This window comes from Dermacentor variabilis, unplaced genomic scaffold, assembly GCF_050947875.1.
Source record: "Dermacentor variabilis isolate Ectoservices unplaced genomic scaffold, ASM5094787v1 scaffold_22, whole genome shotgun sequence".
NCBI lineage: Eukaryota > Metazoa > Arthropoda > Arachnida > Ixodida > Ixodidae > Dermacentor > Dermacentor variabilis.
In genome coordinates this window covers 949,569-965,651 of record NW_027460390.1, presented here as the reverse complement: position 1 = coordinate 965,651, position 16,083 = coordinate 949,569, and the positions used below count along the sequence as shown (strand labels likewise).

Here is a 16,083-nt window from a genome sequence, read left to right as displayed (position 1 = left end):
ACTGCCGCTAAAACAAATTTGGAATTAAGCACATGCAACGCATAAAAAAAGACTGCTTTAACAAGAATCTACCTGACCACACATGCTACTAGTTGAATACAAAGCATTAAATTTCATGATACTCTCACACGACCTGATCCAAAGCTCAAGGATACTCACTCAAGAAAGAGGGCATCTGCTGATGCAAGGCACTCCACAAGCACATCTGCACAGACACGAGCGCATGATTAGCAACAGTCCAGCAAACTCGCAGCTAAAAAAAGAAAACATACAGCGCATAAAGAGCAACTATAATTTTACCATTCTGTAGCAGAAAAACAGACTACCTTTAAATCAAAGCATTATGCATTGTGCCTATGGCTTGGCATGAGGAGCATAAAAGTGAACCAACTACAAGGCAAAAAAAAAAAACATAACTTCTCTTGACATTTGTGCAAATGAACTGAAACGTCATGGCCCACTGTGGTTGCTTAGTGGCTATGGTATTGGGCTGTTAAGCATGAGGTCGCGGGATCAAATCCCGGCCACGGCCGCCGCACTGGGGGTGAAATGCGAAATTACTTGTGTACATAGACCTAGGTACACGTTAAAGAACCCCAGGTGGTCCAAGTTACTTAGAGTTCCTCACTACGACCTCATAATCAGACCGTGGTTTTGCAACGTAAAACCCCATAATTTCAAAAAGAGAGAGAGAGAGAAAACATCATTCTAAGATGATTATGTCTTTGCTTTCTAAAAGAATGAGAACAACTGCCTGCTGTTGTGTTAACATTTTCAAAAATGAATCACTAAATCATTATACGAAAAACACATTCATAACAAAAACCAAGTTCAAACATGTGCAAGACAATCACTGCAGCAATTTTCAGTGCGAGTTGCAGAAAGCACATACTAGTATGCAGCTGCATTCCACATGAATGTTTGACTGTAGAGCACCTTTAAGGCAGTCACTAGCAGAAAGCCCTTTGCACGTGATTAACAGGGACTGTACAATGGTCAATTTCTTCAGAACACAAAACAGCAATGCTGCTTCAATCCAGCTCAGCTGGATTGAAGCTGATGGTACAGACTTGTTAAACTGAAGACACCAAGAAAAATGTGCACCTAATGCACTAGTACAGGTATATTCTTATATTCCATTCTGAAACATCAAAGTTGTAGTTGTATTGAGAATATTTCAAGATGATAGCGCTTGTTGTCATCACAGTGAGGGGAAAAATAGGGTGCTGTTCCCTGAAATTTGTATACCTTCCACCCTCCATGACCTGGCTTCCCATGATGACCCTATCTGCATCTCTAAAAGCCAATCTCCAGGAAGGGCTGCTTTGGAGTTGTAGCAGCACAACTATCACCTCCAGAGCCAGTGAAGAAGACGGCTCACAGGCATGTAGCGTGAGAAGAGAACACGCTGGTGTGCTTGACCTGGGCAGCAGCAGTATTGGCCACTTCTATCATCCCGTTGCACCATGACTGGAAGGCATAAATAAGCCATGGCTACGGCAGCTACTCTTTGCGCCGCCGGCCACAAATTGGTGACCCAGATGACCGAGCCAAGTCGTGCCAGTGTCAACGCACCGACTCTACCAAGACTAGAGTGACGTGGCCTCATGTGGTCGGGCAGACATCCCATGGTTGTAGGGTGTCTGGGAATTCTACATCGACATGCCGGACATCTGGTTCATCCAGCTGGACAGCCACTTCCGTATCTACAACGTTCTAGGCTCCAGCTGCGTTCCTGGCTCTGGCTGTCAACCCCCAGTCCTTGCTCACTATGCCACCTCGAGCACTCAGTCACAACAGCTCTCACAATTGGAACCGTCGCATCATTCCACGTCTTGTCGTCCCACAGAGTCATAATTTCCAACATTCCATTTCATTTTCTGTCTGTTTCACCTATAGCTGTTAGCTTGGACATGACTTAACACTGCCACAGTGCACAAGTCATGTCCTGCCACTTGGCAGGCTATGTGGTAAGAAAATGAAAATGAAATGAAGATATCATCATCATTCCCACCTTTAACGTCCCCATCCCTTATGTAATGACCTATTGGGACCTTTGAGGTACCAATAAATAAGTATTTAAAAAAATTAGGGCATTACAAAATATGGGCACTGGTCCTCAATACAATTACGAACAGCGCTGCAGGTTGACAGTTCGTAGTAAATAATAGAACATTCAATATTGCCAATAGAAGAATGCCCCTCTAATGTGCTATACTTTTTTTTTCACACATTTAAGTGATATGGGATTTATACTATCTGGTCAGCTTTCTTGAATACTTTGACAAAGGTCTTCGGCCATCCCATCAGGCACCAGCTTCAGGCAGAGCAGTGTTTATGTAGTCGAATTCAAATCAAAGGCATCAATGCAATGAGGTTGGCCAGTTGGTTGTTGGAGCTTGCATTCATGTTTGCAGTGCAGACTAAATACGCACTCACACAAAAAAAAAACAATAAACTCAGTTGATGTCCAGCACTCGTCCATTTTGCTTATTTCTTCTGTGTGTGTGTGCACAGTACACGCTGCAAAAGTGAATGGGAACTCAAACACGAGATGTTTGCAAGGTATACTGAAAACATGCTCTCCCTTTGTAAATGTGTCGAACTATGTCTCGATGAAGTGGACAAAATAAAGCACAATGAAAGGCATTTATGACACATTTTAGGTGCTTGTCGCCAAAAGTCCCTGGATGGTCACCGATGTAATTCAACTTCGCCAGAATTACGACAAGCTGAGTAAGCAGCACACCTCAACATGTCACGCTGCCCAAGATACAGTGGACCTTCCTACTTTGGACCTTAGCCAAGTAACAAACACACACATGCTCTTCAAACATCTCCTACAACGAATGTTGATTTGTCAGCACTGCATACTTTAATGCCCACTGTGCAGATAACAAAACAGGGCATCTTGACTTTGCTATTACTTAATGACATAAGAAAGACTGCTGGCCCAGACAACATTTCAAACCAGTTTATTAAAAGATATGCAGAACAATTTTTGCCATTCTTGCATGCCATTTTCACAGTATCGAACACAGGACTGGCTATGCTCAAAAGTGATACTTATTCACAAAAACAACGACAAACTTTTGGCAGATACTTATCGGCCCATATCCTTAATGAGTTCTTGCTGCAAAATATTATAACACGTCATCAAAAAGCAGTCATAAGCTACCTAGAAGACAACTTAATTTATAGCTGGCAATACATATTTTGCAAAGGTTTGTCAACTATAACCCAGTTGCTTGAAATTACGCATGACTTCGCCAGGGCCTGCAAGCCCCACAATTTTAGTTGATTTTGCGAAGGCTTTTGAGTGCGTCTCACATTACAAATTAATTGAAAAGCTGAATTCAATAGGTATTCATCCGAAAATAATCACAAGAATTGAAGTGCACCTTTCTAACAGAATGCAGCATGTTTCAATAAACAATGTCGATTCTAGTCATCTTAAAGTTTTATCAGGTGTCCCACAGGGATCAGGTTTTGGGACCTTTATTGTTTCTTATTTATGTTAATAATATTTATCCATGTGCAGATCCACAGGTTACACTGAAGTTAGTTGCCGATGACTGCATGATCTACACCCCTGTGTGCAGCGTTAAGGATGAGGAAAGGCTCAATTCATTACAAAAAAAAATGCTGACTAGTGTTTTGTTTCCACATTGCAATAAACGTCAAGAATACAAAGTGCCTCTGGCTAACCAGAAAAAAAGCACCTTTCTTGTTTAGTTACCAATTATCTGGTATTATTACATAACACAAGTACTGCAACTCAAATATTTGGGTGTCACAATTACACAGAATCTAAGATGGGTCAAGCCCATTGAGACTGCATGCACCAAGGCATTTGAACAGTTAGGATTGACACCACCAAAGGTGAAAATAACAGCTCACAAAACTTTAGTAAGGCCTATTATTGAATATACAAGTGTAATTACAGATCCCAGCCAAGCCCATCTTATCGAAAAGCTCGAAAAGCTACAAAATAAGGCACTGAGATTTTTATACAGTAATTACTCAGGTCAAGGTCAGTGTAACTGCTTTACGCGCCAAGGCATGCATCCAGATTTTGTCTGTTTGGCAGAATATTGCTACAACGAAGTTTATTTTTTAACATTTATCACAGAAGCATAAAAATTGACAAGGAATACTACCTGAAGCCACTGTAGCGGCATTCTGGTAGAAACAACCACGGCAAATGCATCCAACCGTTTATTGCACCTTTAAGAATTCTTTCTTTCCCAAAGCAATAGAATTGTGGAATAGACTGCCAAATACCATTGCGAATTCCGCTAATGCTCATGTGTTTGTTCGCGAAGTTGAAATATATCTTGAATCATGGCTTTATCGATGATATTGGGCCCACAGTGTGCTTGATTTCTATCACTCTTATTGTAAGGACCTGTTCATGTTTTCAGCATTATTTATTTCTCCCCCCCCCACCACCGTTTTTTTACTGCTACTTTCATTTGCTTTATGAACCATACTATTTTTTGCAATGTGCTGACACTGTAATTGTACCAACTTCCTGTATCTGTAAACCACTTGCTGTATATAAATAAATTTGTAAAATAAACCAGTTAATTTATGAGGATGTTGCATGTCAGTTCTCTCTTGCCGCCCGCACACCTGAGCTGTTCACATCCCTGGATCCATCGCTTCATCCTGTCTTTCAGACACAAGTCACCGAGGCACTACCACCTGCCTCTCTGGAGCTGCCTGTTGCTGCACTGTTGACTTATGCTACCGCTGCTGCTCGACCACACACACTGTCTGTTTGACACCTCCCAGACCAGTGGCTCCTTCACATCGCCGCCATCTTGATGTTCGGTTCCCCTCTTTTGCTTAGCCACCAAACCTCCTGTTGTCGACCTGTACATTTGGCAACCAACCCACATGCTTTTCATGCGATCTTGAGGGGCCACTTAGCATGCAGCTGTAGCCACTGTAGCCACTGTAGCCACTGTAGCCTCCGTCTTTGTGAAGGTGCAGGTTCCTCAAACTGTGTAACTGTTCACCTTTCGCACCAAGTTCTTTTTCCAGCTGCAGACTCATACCCTAGTCACTGACCCTTTGACTCACACTGGTCTCCTTCTCCCAGTTGCCTATGTACTTCCCCAGCACTTCATTGTGCCAGGCCTACATGAGAGGAAAACAGACAGTCAAAGCTCCAGAGGCAAGAGCTGTGTCGTAACCAAACATTTAAAAACCTCTCTCTTTCTCCAAACAAAATTTAACTGTCTGTAGACAGCATCACCATACACACACTTGTCGACACCAGAACCACTGTCTGTCATTAGTGAAGAACTCAACAACAATTTGAAGACCATGACCACTTAGCTTCCCTATCACTCCCTGCATATGGCAACCTTGTACCTCATCAAACCTTTGGCAGCATTCACAGCTCAGGTTGTCGTACAAGATGTTATGCATGTAGTTGAATTTGTCCTCCCTTCCTATTCCTCACATCATCCTGGGATGTGCGTAAATAAACTTTATTTCGGAGACCAACCTGTTGATGCCCAAAGGTGGGTGGCCATTCTATTCCAGATAGCCCTGTGCTGATAGCCTGGGCCTGTTCACCAGCCGTAGCTGGTCGTCAGGTCTTGGGCTTGTCAGCTGGGCCTCCCAATGGTCTTCTGTTGGTGCTTGGATAGGCCTTGTCCACGGGTTCTTTTTGTATTCCCAGATTATGTGGTAAAGGGTGTTTGGTGTACTGCAGAATTGGCAGTCTCTTGTAAATGTTGAGGGGTACATCGCTTGTAGTAGAGTGCCGTGGAGGTAATTGCTCATCTGTAGTCTGCGTAGTATAACGGTTTCTTCTCTGTTAAGCTTGATGTGTAGTGGTGGATATTCCCTCTTGTTCTTCTTGTAATGTTTTAGAATGCTGTAGTATTTCCTTTGTATCATTTCGTCTTGGTCTGATGGTAGATGACGTCCTGGTGGGGTTGACTGGCGTACATCTTCTCCAGCGGCGGGTGAGCCGCTTGGTTTCCCACCAAGGATTCATATTCCAGGGTCCAGACAATGTACGTTTCAGGGATGTCTTGGTTCTTGATGATGTTGAGTGCGGTCTTTCTAATTGTTCCTGCCCAAAAATGGCGACAGGTTGACAGGTTGCCTGCGAGTCTGTGATGACGATGACCAGCACATCCCATCGCAGATCCATATGGCCATAGCTATGGCGACCTATTCAGTTACCTTAATGTCCCTAGCAACTACTGATGCAGCTGCTATCTCTTCATTCTGCTTGTTGGTTACGCAGGCAACATACCCCCCTGTCTTGTATTTGGCAGCATCCATGTACCTTATTTCTGCCTTGTTGCTTTCTTCGTTTAGCATTTTTTGTAACATGGTGGCTCTCACTTGTCTTCTGAGCCTCCGCCAATTCTTCTCAGGTGTTATGTACTCCTAGTTTCAGCAGTTTTTCCATTGATGTGGTAGGTGGTAGTCCTATTGCCAATTTGTATGTCTTTCTTATCAGTATGTTCAACTTGCCACTTTAACTATTCTTCATATCTAAGCACGCTGTACTGTAGGCGATTCTGCTGATGACCAATGCTTGTATGAGTTTTAAGGTGTTTTTTCCTTTAATCCATGTCTTCGATTTGTGACCCTCTTCACCAGGTGTGTAACCTGCATGATCGTTTCTTGAAGTCGGCGTACTGTGGCAAGCCCCGCTCAATCCTTCTAGAAGAATAATCCAGGGATACGAAGTGTATTAACCTTTCAGATGTGGATTTCATTCAGTGTTACATCACGATCTGGTGTCTCTTGTGGGGGCCGCCCTCTTGTTCTCTTTTTCAGAATCAGGAGTTCCGATTTCTCAGGGGCACATGATAGTCCACAAGCACAGAGATACCTTTCAATTCTCTCTACTGCCTCCTGTAAAGTTTCTTGCTGTCTTCCCGCCGATCCCCCAAGCGTCCATATGGTTAAGTCATCCGCAAACAGGGCATGTCGAATTCCCTCTACTTCTCTGAGAATGTTTGGTAGGGTGTTCAATGCCAGATTGAAGAGCACAGGGGATGACATTTTTTTTTTTATGCATCAAGCTCTTGTCAACTGAGCTCGTGTCGAAGTCAGATTAACAATGCAGTGTTTACTAACTAAGACAACTGTTCTCTTAAAGTATTTGCTGCTGCTGACATCAACATCGCGCCTTTTTCTGCCACCCTGGTGCCTGTGTTTTCTAACACCATCGCTAGCTCATCTGTTTTGTTTACGCAATTGGCAGCTTGTGTGCATCATCAAAACTTCCTGCTCTTGTTTGCTATCACATCTTGCAATAGTTCTGCTGCCAGTTAAGGGTACAATCCCTCTGCATGCTCATTGTCCCTACTACACAGCAAGTGTCTGGGGAGCTTGGAAACTTCTGACTGCATTGTTCCGGCTGCCATTAGTGACAGCTTAAGACATCACTTCCATTTTATGCCAACGTCCCTCCCACTGCCACCGATCCCCTGTGCATGTATTTTCCAATGGCGTCGATCCCGAGCTGACACATGTACATTAAGGAGCAATCATCAATCTTCCAAATTGTTTGCATGCCTCTTTTGACCACAATCAACCATCTTTAGGCCAAATGTCAATGGTTACTCACCACATCAACACCGGCCAAGAAGTACCATTGTGCCAGCATCCATTGCACTTGTGAAATACAGAATGCCATGAATGCCATGTCATCAACCAACAGGTGCTCGATATGCTCAAATGTGGCATCATCCAATTCATCCAGCAATCCTCGAGCCTCTCTAGCTGTGCCGGTGAAGAAAAAAGATGGATCCATCCGGTTCTGCACGGATTATCACCGACTTGATTGAATAATGTGCAAGGATGTCTATCCTCTACAACATGGACGATGCCTTACAATGCCTGCAGGAAGAGAAACTTTTTCGTTTAATCTGTGCACTTGGTAGTGACAAGTGCCGATAAAAGAGGCTAATTGGGAAAAATTTAGCAACATGTTACACTCCTGTAACATGTGAAAACGAAAGCCTGCTGCACATGTGGTAATGCATTAAGTTATATGATCAGAGGTGTCAGACTTCTTGCAAGACATAACGAGCCACAGTGTGAAGTAAACATATCACGTTGTAGGTCAACCTTCTCAACAACACATGAGAGCACCTAATGCACTACCCAAAGGTTCTTTCGTTCTCTCTTATTTTTTTCAGTTTTTCTTCCTTTCTTTTTTCTCTGTTCGTTTTTTATTTATTCTTTCTTTCATTCATTCTTTCGGTCTTTCTTTAATTTCTTCATTGATATTCATACACTGCATCTTTGCTTGCTTACACGAGTATAAGCCATTCCTGATGACATTTTTTGCATCACTGATTTTTTGGATTCACTGGACTAAACGCCACTTTTTTTGGGTATGAGCCATTGCAATGAGCTACTTAAGGCTTCTGCCTTAAAGGGACCCTGAAACGATTTTGACGATTTTGTACAAACATACTAAGTCGTTAGAGTAGGTCCTTCTGATCATTAATTGACGCATCTAAGTGCTCCGCGTAAAGCTTGTAATTTATTATAAGGTTTTAAAAATTTACATCGCTGCCAATCGCAGCTCACCACTCAGCTGAATTTTGAGCAGCCCCTACCCATTACGTAAATTGCCGTGACGTAAATTGCGCTAATAACACTAGTAGGGTGAGCTATTCAATTAGCTGTCCAAGGCGCATCATCGATAATTTTTCTAACTTCATGGTGAACAAATGTTGTTCATAATAGTTGGAATGTTAGTTAATTTGTTTCTATAAAAAGAAAGTAACAGAAAGAGAATGCATTAGGACAATTTCTCCCTGCACTTAAAGGGCAACTCCGGTGATTTTTCTATGTCAACGGATGTCGATGAAATTCGCTGGGTACGTTCCTCTGAACACTTCCGTCATGTTTTCAAAAAAGCAGGTTTGAGAGTTGCGCAGATTTTTTACAAATGAATTTAATTAATTGCCTCAAACACCCTACCTTGCCTCCTCCTCAGTTATAGGCCACACTGTGCATGACGTCAGGAATGTTCGATGCAGAGCATGCCGAGATCATGCAGACGACAGTGACGAGAGCATCGAAGAGTCGACGATCGTGAGCTAATGCATGGTGTAAGAAGATGCTGTTGCAAAAAGTTGCATTCTCTGTAGACGTGCAAGAGATGGGAGGCAAGTGGTGTTGCGTTGTCGGCTGCGTGAACTTCAGCCCTTGCCATCTGCACACACAGTTTAAGGTGATGCCGATCGCGTTCAGCCGAGGTTAAGTCTATATGTCACAGTCGCATAGCTCATGCGTCTGCTGCTGGCGGACCTGGGCTACCAACCTGAAGCTAATTAAGCAATCAGGATGAAGAAAACTCCATGTGTAGTTCAGTTTTGCCCATTAGGATTTGAAATAAGCCATTCCTCAGTTTATACAGAGCACACACAAAAAGCAAGAAGCAATGACATGGAGCAGTATCGACATCGATACGTTGTCGTTTTCAACGGAAAGCTGCCGCCCACTGCATTCACCGGCACTTCTGTAATCTAAATGCGACTACGAAGATGGGTGTACCTTTACTTATTGTCATGCCGACTCATTACTTAGCTTCCAAGGTGCACTGTTTGCCTCGTATCCCAAATGCGCAGCAAGCGTATGCCCCTTCAATGCAGCAGCATAAACAACTGCATATACTGGCATCAGCGTTTCCACGAGAAAAACTATGCATTCTCTAAATGAACGATCACACACGCAAAGTCCTTATCTATGTCCACATTATGGAACATATTGTGTGCAAGAAGAGAATACGAAGAATGATAAGTAGGCAGCATAACACTGCCATACTACAGTCGCCTGCTCGCTGTTTTCAAAGGTGCGTGGTTGCCCATATCAGCGTGATTCAGAGTGATGCAACAGTGCTTACATGCACAAGATCTGCCTGTTTTGATATGTTCTGACATTATTTGATGTCAACGATGAGTGGCTAGTAATATGACAAGTGAACAACGAGTGGTCGCTGCACCTGCCGATCGATGTAAACAAATGCACCGTTTGGTGCTTTGGACTGTCAGCGGCGTTTTTGCGAGATACAAATGTGGAAAGTCGTGCTCCACATCTTACAGTGAGCATGCGAAGCATTTTCCTGAGAAGGGGTAAAACACCTAAAATAGCAAGCAGCATGCATTGGTTTGGACTACCCTTGATCTTCATGTTGCAGCACAATATGTAGCGCAAAGGCGCTGGCTCTCGTGGCGGCGGGTTGAATGAGAACGGCGATTCGCAGCTATCGAATTCGTCAGAATCACATCTGTCAACATTTGACAAATCCGAAGAGCTGGTGCAGCTGACACTGTCACCCAAAGATCCAGGGTGGTCACGATTCAGACGAGCTTCTGCTCTTCGCTGCCAGCGGGCGAGACCGGCATGTCTTGCGCGCCTTTCCCGGTGGAGACTCTCGTGACGTCAAACGAAGAGGTTCGCTCGGCTGCTTGGTCAGGTTTTGGTTTCATTTTTTCACTTCTTTGCTTATTTAAAATTATTTTCGAATTTGCTAAACAATTCCACTAACAGACGTATGACGGGGCGTCTCGAAAACCTAAATATTTCATTACCTTGACATGGTAAAAAAATCGCCAGGGTTCCACTTTAAGCATTTGCGGCCCACAGCAAGTGTTGGCTGCTTGTGGTACAACATGCTCCGTGTTGACGAGAGCTCCGCGGTCATTGTCAGTCTCAGTTTTTTCGCAAGCACCATGATTCGCCTTTGTTGCGTTGTGGGCTGCAAACATAGCGATTGGCAATATGTCAAGCTGCAACAATGTGCCCCTCTGCAAGGTATAAGATGAGCAGAGTGGCTGCAGCGCATCGGACTGCCGCTATCTGATTGGCACCAGGATTTGCGCGTTTGCGGCCGTCACTTTACACCAGAGGATTACTACCCCAATAGCGTTTCCCGAGTCCAGTATTTTGGTAAACACAAGTGCAAGGGAACTGGGCCTGGCCGTTGGATTGTGCAGTTTCACGGGATGAGCAGAAGCACAAACGTGAATGGTCTGCAGGGTGCAGCCACCTGATAGCATAGAGCTCTACCAAACACAGTAGCAGTAATGAAGTGTATTCTTTGCTGCTGGTGTAAATTTTTCGCAGGAGCGTAATCATTAACACATTGTTTTTGTAAATGTTTAAAATGTTTCACACTTGGTTAGAGCAACATTAGCTTTTTCTTTGGCTGGTTAAGCTCTGCACCACCAGGTGGCTGGACCGTGCAGACCGATCAGGCCGCACACGTATGCCTACACCAAAGTTCCTTCATCAGCTTGAGTTTATGCCTTCACTCCTCCCTCGAAACGCCCAGCTCGCCTGTGGTTACCAGAATACCAGACACGTTCGGCACTGCGACAGAATGCTTGCAACACGTGCTCCTTCCATAGCTCTTGCTTGGGGTTGACTGCCAAGCAGCTGGCGGAGAGGTTGGAAAGACTTCGCACGCGCGCTCCTAGACAACTGGAAGTAGACGACACGACGTGCCACCATGACGCAGAGCCAGTGAAGGCAGAGCTTAGCCCTGATCACGTGGCGAACGAGTTGAGGAGAAAATGCATGGCTATGGAGGAGGGTAACTTGTAATCGTCCGTAGCTGTCTTAATATGAGACGCTTCACACAAATTGTGGAGCGAATGATTAACTTTAGATGTACCCTGCGCATCTACAAAATTTGACCGAACCGTTTCAGGAGCCCTTTAAAAATGGCTTCCGTAACGCCCAATAGACTATATCGCCGTGTCCTGTCTTTTCTTGTTCCTTAGCTTGTGTCCCAGTAGTTTGCGCTCTTATTGTAGCCATGCTTCCATACCAACTAGCCCATTTTTTCACTTTTGATCGATACAAATTCACAGTCATGCCCTTAAGCCTCTGAAATGTGCCTGCCAGTCTCGAGCGAATGGTGAACACCGTTCTTCAAGTCTCAAGTCAAACCCCTGGCTTTGATATTTACATTACATTAGGGTATATTTAGTTACTTTGCATCCCACTTGATTCGGCTCATACAAGTTCTTACTCATCTCTCAGCCGCTGTACTGTAACTCAACTTGACAATATTCCACTTTGGTGCTAAACTTACAATTCTAGGCTATATAGTTTCAAAGAATGCTATTCTCCCAGACACTATCCCCCAAAACAATGCATTCTCCAACAAACTACCATGAAAGAGCACCACTGCTTTATCAGCCTGTGCTCATATTTTCAACGCTTTATTCGAAATTTTGCTTCCATCACCCCAAAACTTCTTCCCGGCAGTTCTCACCTCTCGGCCTGATCTCCAGCATGCAATGTCACATTTCAGAAGCTGTGCCACATTCTCACCTCGCCTCCAATGCAATGATACTATGTCAACACCTTTGCACCCACCGAGATCAACACGAGTTCCAGCGATGTCGCGCTAAGCATTATTTTTGCCAAATGCAAGGATGGCTATGAAGTTGCTTATGCCAATCGTATTTTTACCAAAGAAGAAGCGAACTAATCTGTCACTAAAGGGCAATGTCAACTAACTACAGTAGAACTTCAATGATAAATTTTATGTACTAACCCTATTAACCATACGTTTTATGTACTCAAAACATACTAACTGGGAAAACGTACAATAAAATGTCCCTAAAAAATTTGACAGGCTCAACTGTAGTTGATAACTACATAATGCAAAGCATTGCACTAATAGTTGCAACCCGAAACGGCAACGCATGTCGAACTGGTGCGGCTCGAGTGGCCAAGACGTGCATTATCATTTTTGCGGCTTCAACAAGCCAATGGCCCTCATCGTCTCCGACACGCCATTCGAGCAGTGCAAATTCCCATGGTGCTTCGCCTCTGGACTTCCTGTCTATATGCTCATCAGCTCCCCCCTCTGGAAAGCTGCACCACAAAGCCAAGCACTTCACTACTCGGGACAGCCTTCTATATCACTCGAACTACGAGGGCGAGTCAGAAAGTGTTTGCCCCTTTTTTCTTAAACCAAATTACAGTTGTAAATGCGAAGTCAACATAGCCATTCCCAGCGATGGACCCTTCTTGGACTGGCCCAGCCTTATCTGCCAGAGGCTCCGTGGCAAGGTGCTGCTGTCAGTTGTTCAAGATGGCGGTTTTGCTTCACACGTCCACGGCGTACGAGCAACAAAGTGTGATTCGTTTTCTATGAAGCAAGTGACGAACGCCCATCGAAATCTACAAGAAAATGCAGCCCACGCATGAGCAAAGGTTTCTCACTTTCAGAAGTGTGAGGTGGTGGTGTGGCAAGCTTGCCAAAGGCCGTGAGGTCTTGCATGACAATGAACATTCAGGGAGGCCGCATGCCTTGACTTCTACCACAGGGGCATCTCAAATTAAGTGCTGCGATGGGACAAATGTCTGAACCAGTGTGGAAAAATAGTGTAAGGTATATAGAATAGTACATTATAATTTTATCTACCTGTATGTACCTTATTTTGACTAATAAAAAATAGGGGCAAAGACTTTCTGATTCATTCTCCACATTACCTGCGACCGTAAGTGGCTGCCCATTATCTCACACCACTTGCACTCCGAAATCTGCTCCCCTTTCTACGATGACCCACCATGTCACCATGCTGATGTGTTAAAAGCTTATTCTTGTCTTCTGCTTCCATACTGTTGGCATTTTGTCTGCCAGTATGTCTGGTCACGCCACAAATGCCAATGCCGCACGAATCCCATTAAACATGTTGCTGGTTCCTTCAAACCTTTACCATGACCCACCCAAACAATCAAGCACGTCAGCTTCGACCTCTACAGTCCCCTTCCCAGCACTCCAGGCAATAACCGATGGGTCCTTGTTGTCACCAACCACATCATGCGGTACTTGAAACTTGAGTGCTCCCATCTGTGACAAAAAAAAAATTTTTCACTCTACACAACCTCATCTAGCGGCCTGGAGCACCTTGAGAGTTGCTGGATGATTGTGGTCAAGTTTTCCTCTCTGATGTCATCACAAGCATTGGTGCACCACCACTGCATCTCATCTCGAAACTTATGTGATGACAAAGTTTTAATCGCACACTTGGTGACATGTTGAAAGTTTCATTGAACCATTCCAACTGGGAACAGGTTCTACCTTTTGTTGCATATGCTTGCAATACTGCCATGCAAACCACTACTTAACTCTGACCTTCCTTTCTCCTTCATGGATGTGAACCTTCATGCACAATGGGCACTATTCTTCCGTACCGGACGACACCTCAGAGTCCATGCCTGTTTCCCAAGCAGTGACACACGCCAAAGAATGTCACCAGCTTGCTCATTCGTTCACAACCCAATACCAGTGGCCACCATAGACATCACCACGATTCATCCACCACAACTACAAGCTATGATGTAGGCTCATTAGTCTGGTCATGAGTGCTGTCTACTCCTCCTGGCCTCTATACCAAGATGCTATCTACGTCAAGGTCTTTACTGCACACTTCAAGAAACATTACTTGTTGACTACCTGACCAGGCCACTGGAATCATCTTTAGACCAGCATTGTTGTAGCCAGAAAATTGTCCACACCTCCTGGCTCGAGCTGTGCTGCAACCCCAGTGTATTTTGTCGCTCGTAGTGTGCCAGGATAGCTCTTTCTTTAGTAGGAACTGTATTGGAGGTATATGGCACCATGCTGGTGGAAGATGAAGACGGGGATAGGTTTTTGTGACACACGCTCGCTCGTCCAAGCTTTGACTACCCTGCATAAGTGTATGGCTGTAAAAGCCATTCGCAAGTCTCATTTCATTTTCATCAACCTGTACAACAAAGACATTTTCAAAAGGTACAAGTGGTGGTCCACCGACAGTAATCTTGTGCATCATAGTCCCTGAATTGGAGGGCAGCCACCTTTTCAGTGTTTTTTCTTGACACACCTTCCTAAAATAGTTTACCTCCACAAGAAGATCCCCTAGGTGCCAGCATAAAGTTGAAGATTGACACAAATAACATTAACTTTAAAAACCAGTGTACTGATCAACCATTATTTTACTGTAATAGTAGATGAGTTTTAATTAAAGGAAATGTTAATGTACCAGAATATGCAAACAAGAGCAGGCATAAAAGCTATTTGACAAATAAAAGCCCTATAAATAAATAATGGTACCATCGGCTTATCACTAGTGCGATTAATTTTTTCAGCTCTCAAAGTGCGACCCATATCCATGAATATTTTCTTTATGCATTCCAGCAACATTTTTCTTTCTCACAGCTCACCAGATCCTAGCCATCCCACTCACCAGGCAAGTGGAGCTGGGCACACAGTGTGGCAGCTGGCGTGCACACAAGGGCAGTAATGCAGTGAGTTGCTGCCATGCGTAGTGACACTTGCTTGGCTTGCAGCACTACTGCCTTCAGAGAGCCCAGCAGCTTTGAGACAGAGTCTATCTCATTAGGCAGCGGGGAGGAGCTTGCAAGGGCCCAGGGCAGCAACTGGCATAGGTCCTCTGCAAAACAATCCCATGGGCAGCAGCTTACAGAAATGAAAATACAGTGTTCAAATTCAAGAATCATGCTTTTTTTTTTTGGTGCAATTTATTTCACACTTTTTCTACGGTTCATACACAGCTGTACTTCTCGCTATCACCATGATCAGCCACACCGTGAGAATGATAACAATCGAAATGAAAAATTTTTTTTATAAATTACGGCTCAAGGTCAATACTTCCAATACACCAGCTGCTGTCGCTCACCAGCTTTAGAAGCTCCCAAGAACGAGTCTGTGCGTTCAATTTCCAGCCGTCACAGTGTTACAGTGTGGCCAGAGTGGAAAGATGCTCATGTACCAGCAGCCACTAGACGCACACTAAAAAGCCCAAGGCTGACAACACTATTTCTGTACCCTCCACTATAGCACATCATGTAGCATAAGTGTTGCTGGGAGATCTTAAACCCAATTCCATCTTAATCCCATCTTCATTGCCAGTGCCACAATCCGACCGGGTTCATAAACGAGGGGGGGGCTCAAGGCACCCTCCGTTAGAGTGACGCTCCGCAACGTGGTGGTGGTGAATGATGACTGACCGCCGAGCAACTGTGCTCATCGGTGTTTATTTGCTGCGGTGACCAATGTTT

At 44.3% G+C, this 16,083-nt stretch overlaps 1 protein-coding gene across 1 annotated transcript in view; it reads right to left on the bottom strand.

Annotated features, from left to right (window-relative positions):
- Positions 1 to 16,083, bottom strand: part of LOC142568594 (uncharacterized) — a 203,911-nt gene that overhangs the window by 132,006 nt on the left and 55,822 nt on the right. The window contains exons 7-8 of the mRNA XM_075678472.1: positions 15,249 to 15,455; positions 160 to 205 (exon numbers count right to left, since the gene is read on the bottom strand). Coding sequence (XP_075534587.1) covers positions 160 to 205; positions 15,249 to 15,455 — 253 coding nt within the window. The remainder of the gene's footprint in view (positions 1 to 159; positions 206 to 15,248; positions 15,456 to 16,083) is intronic.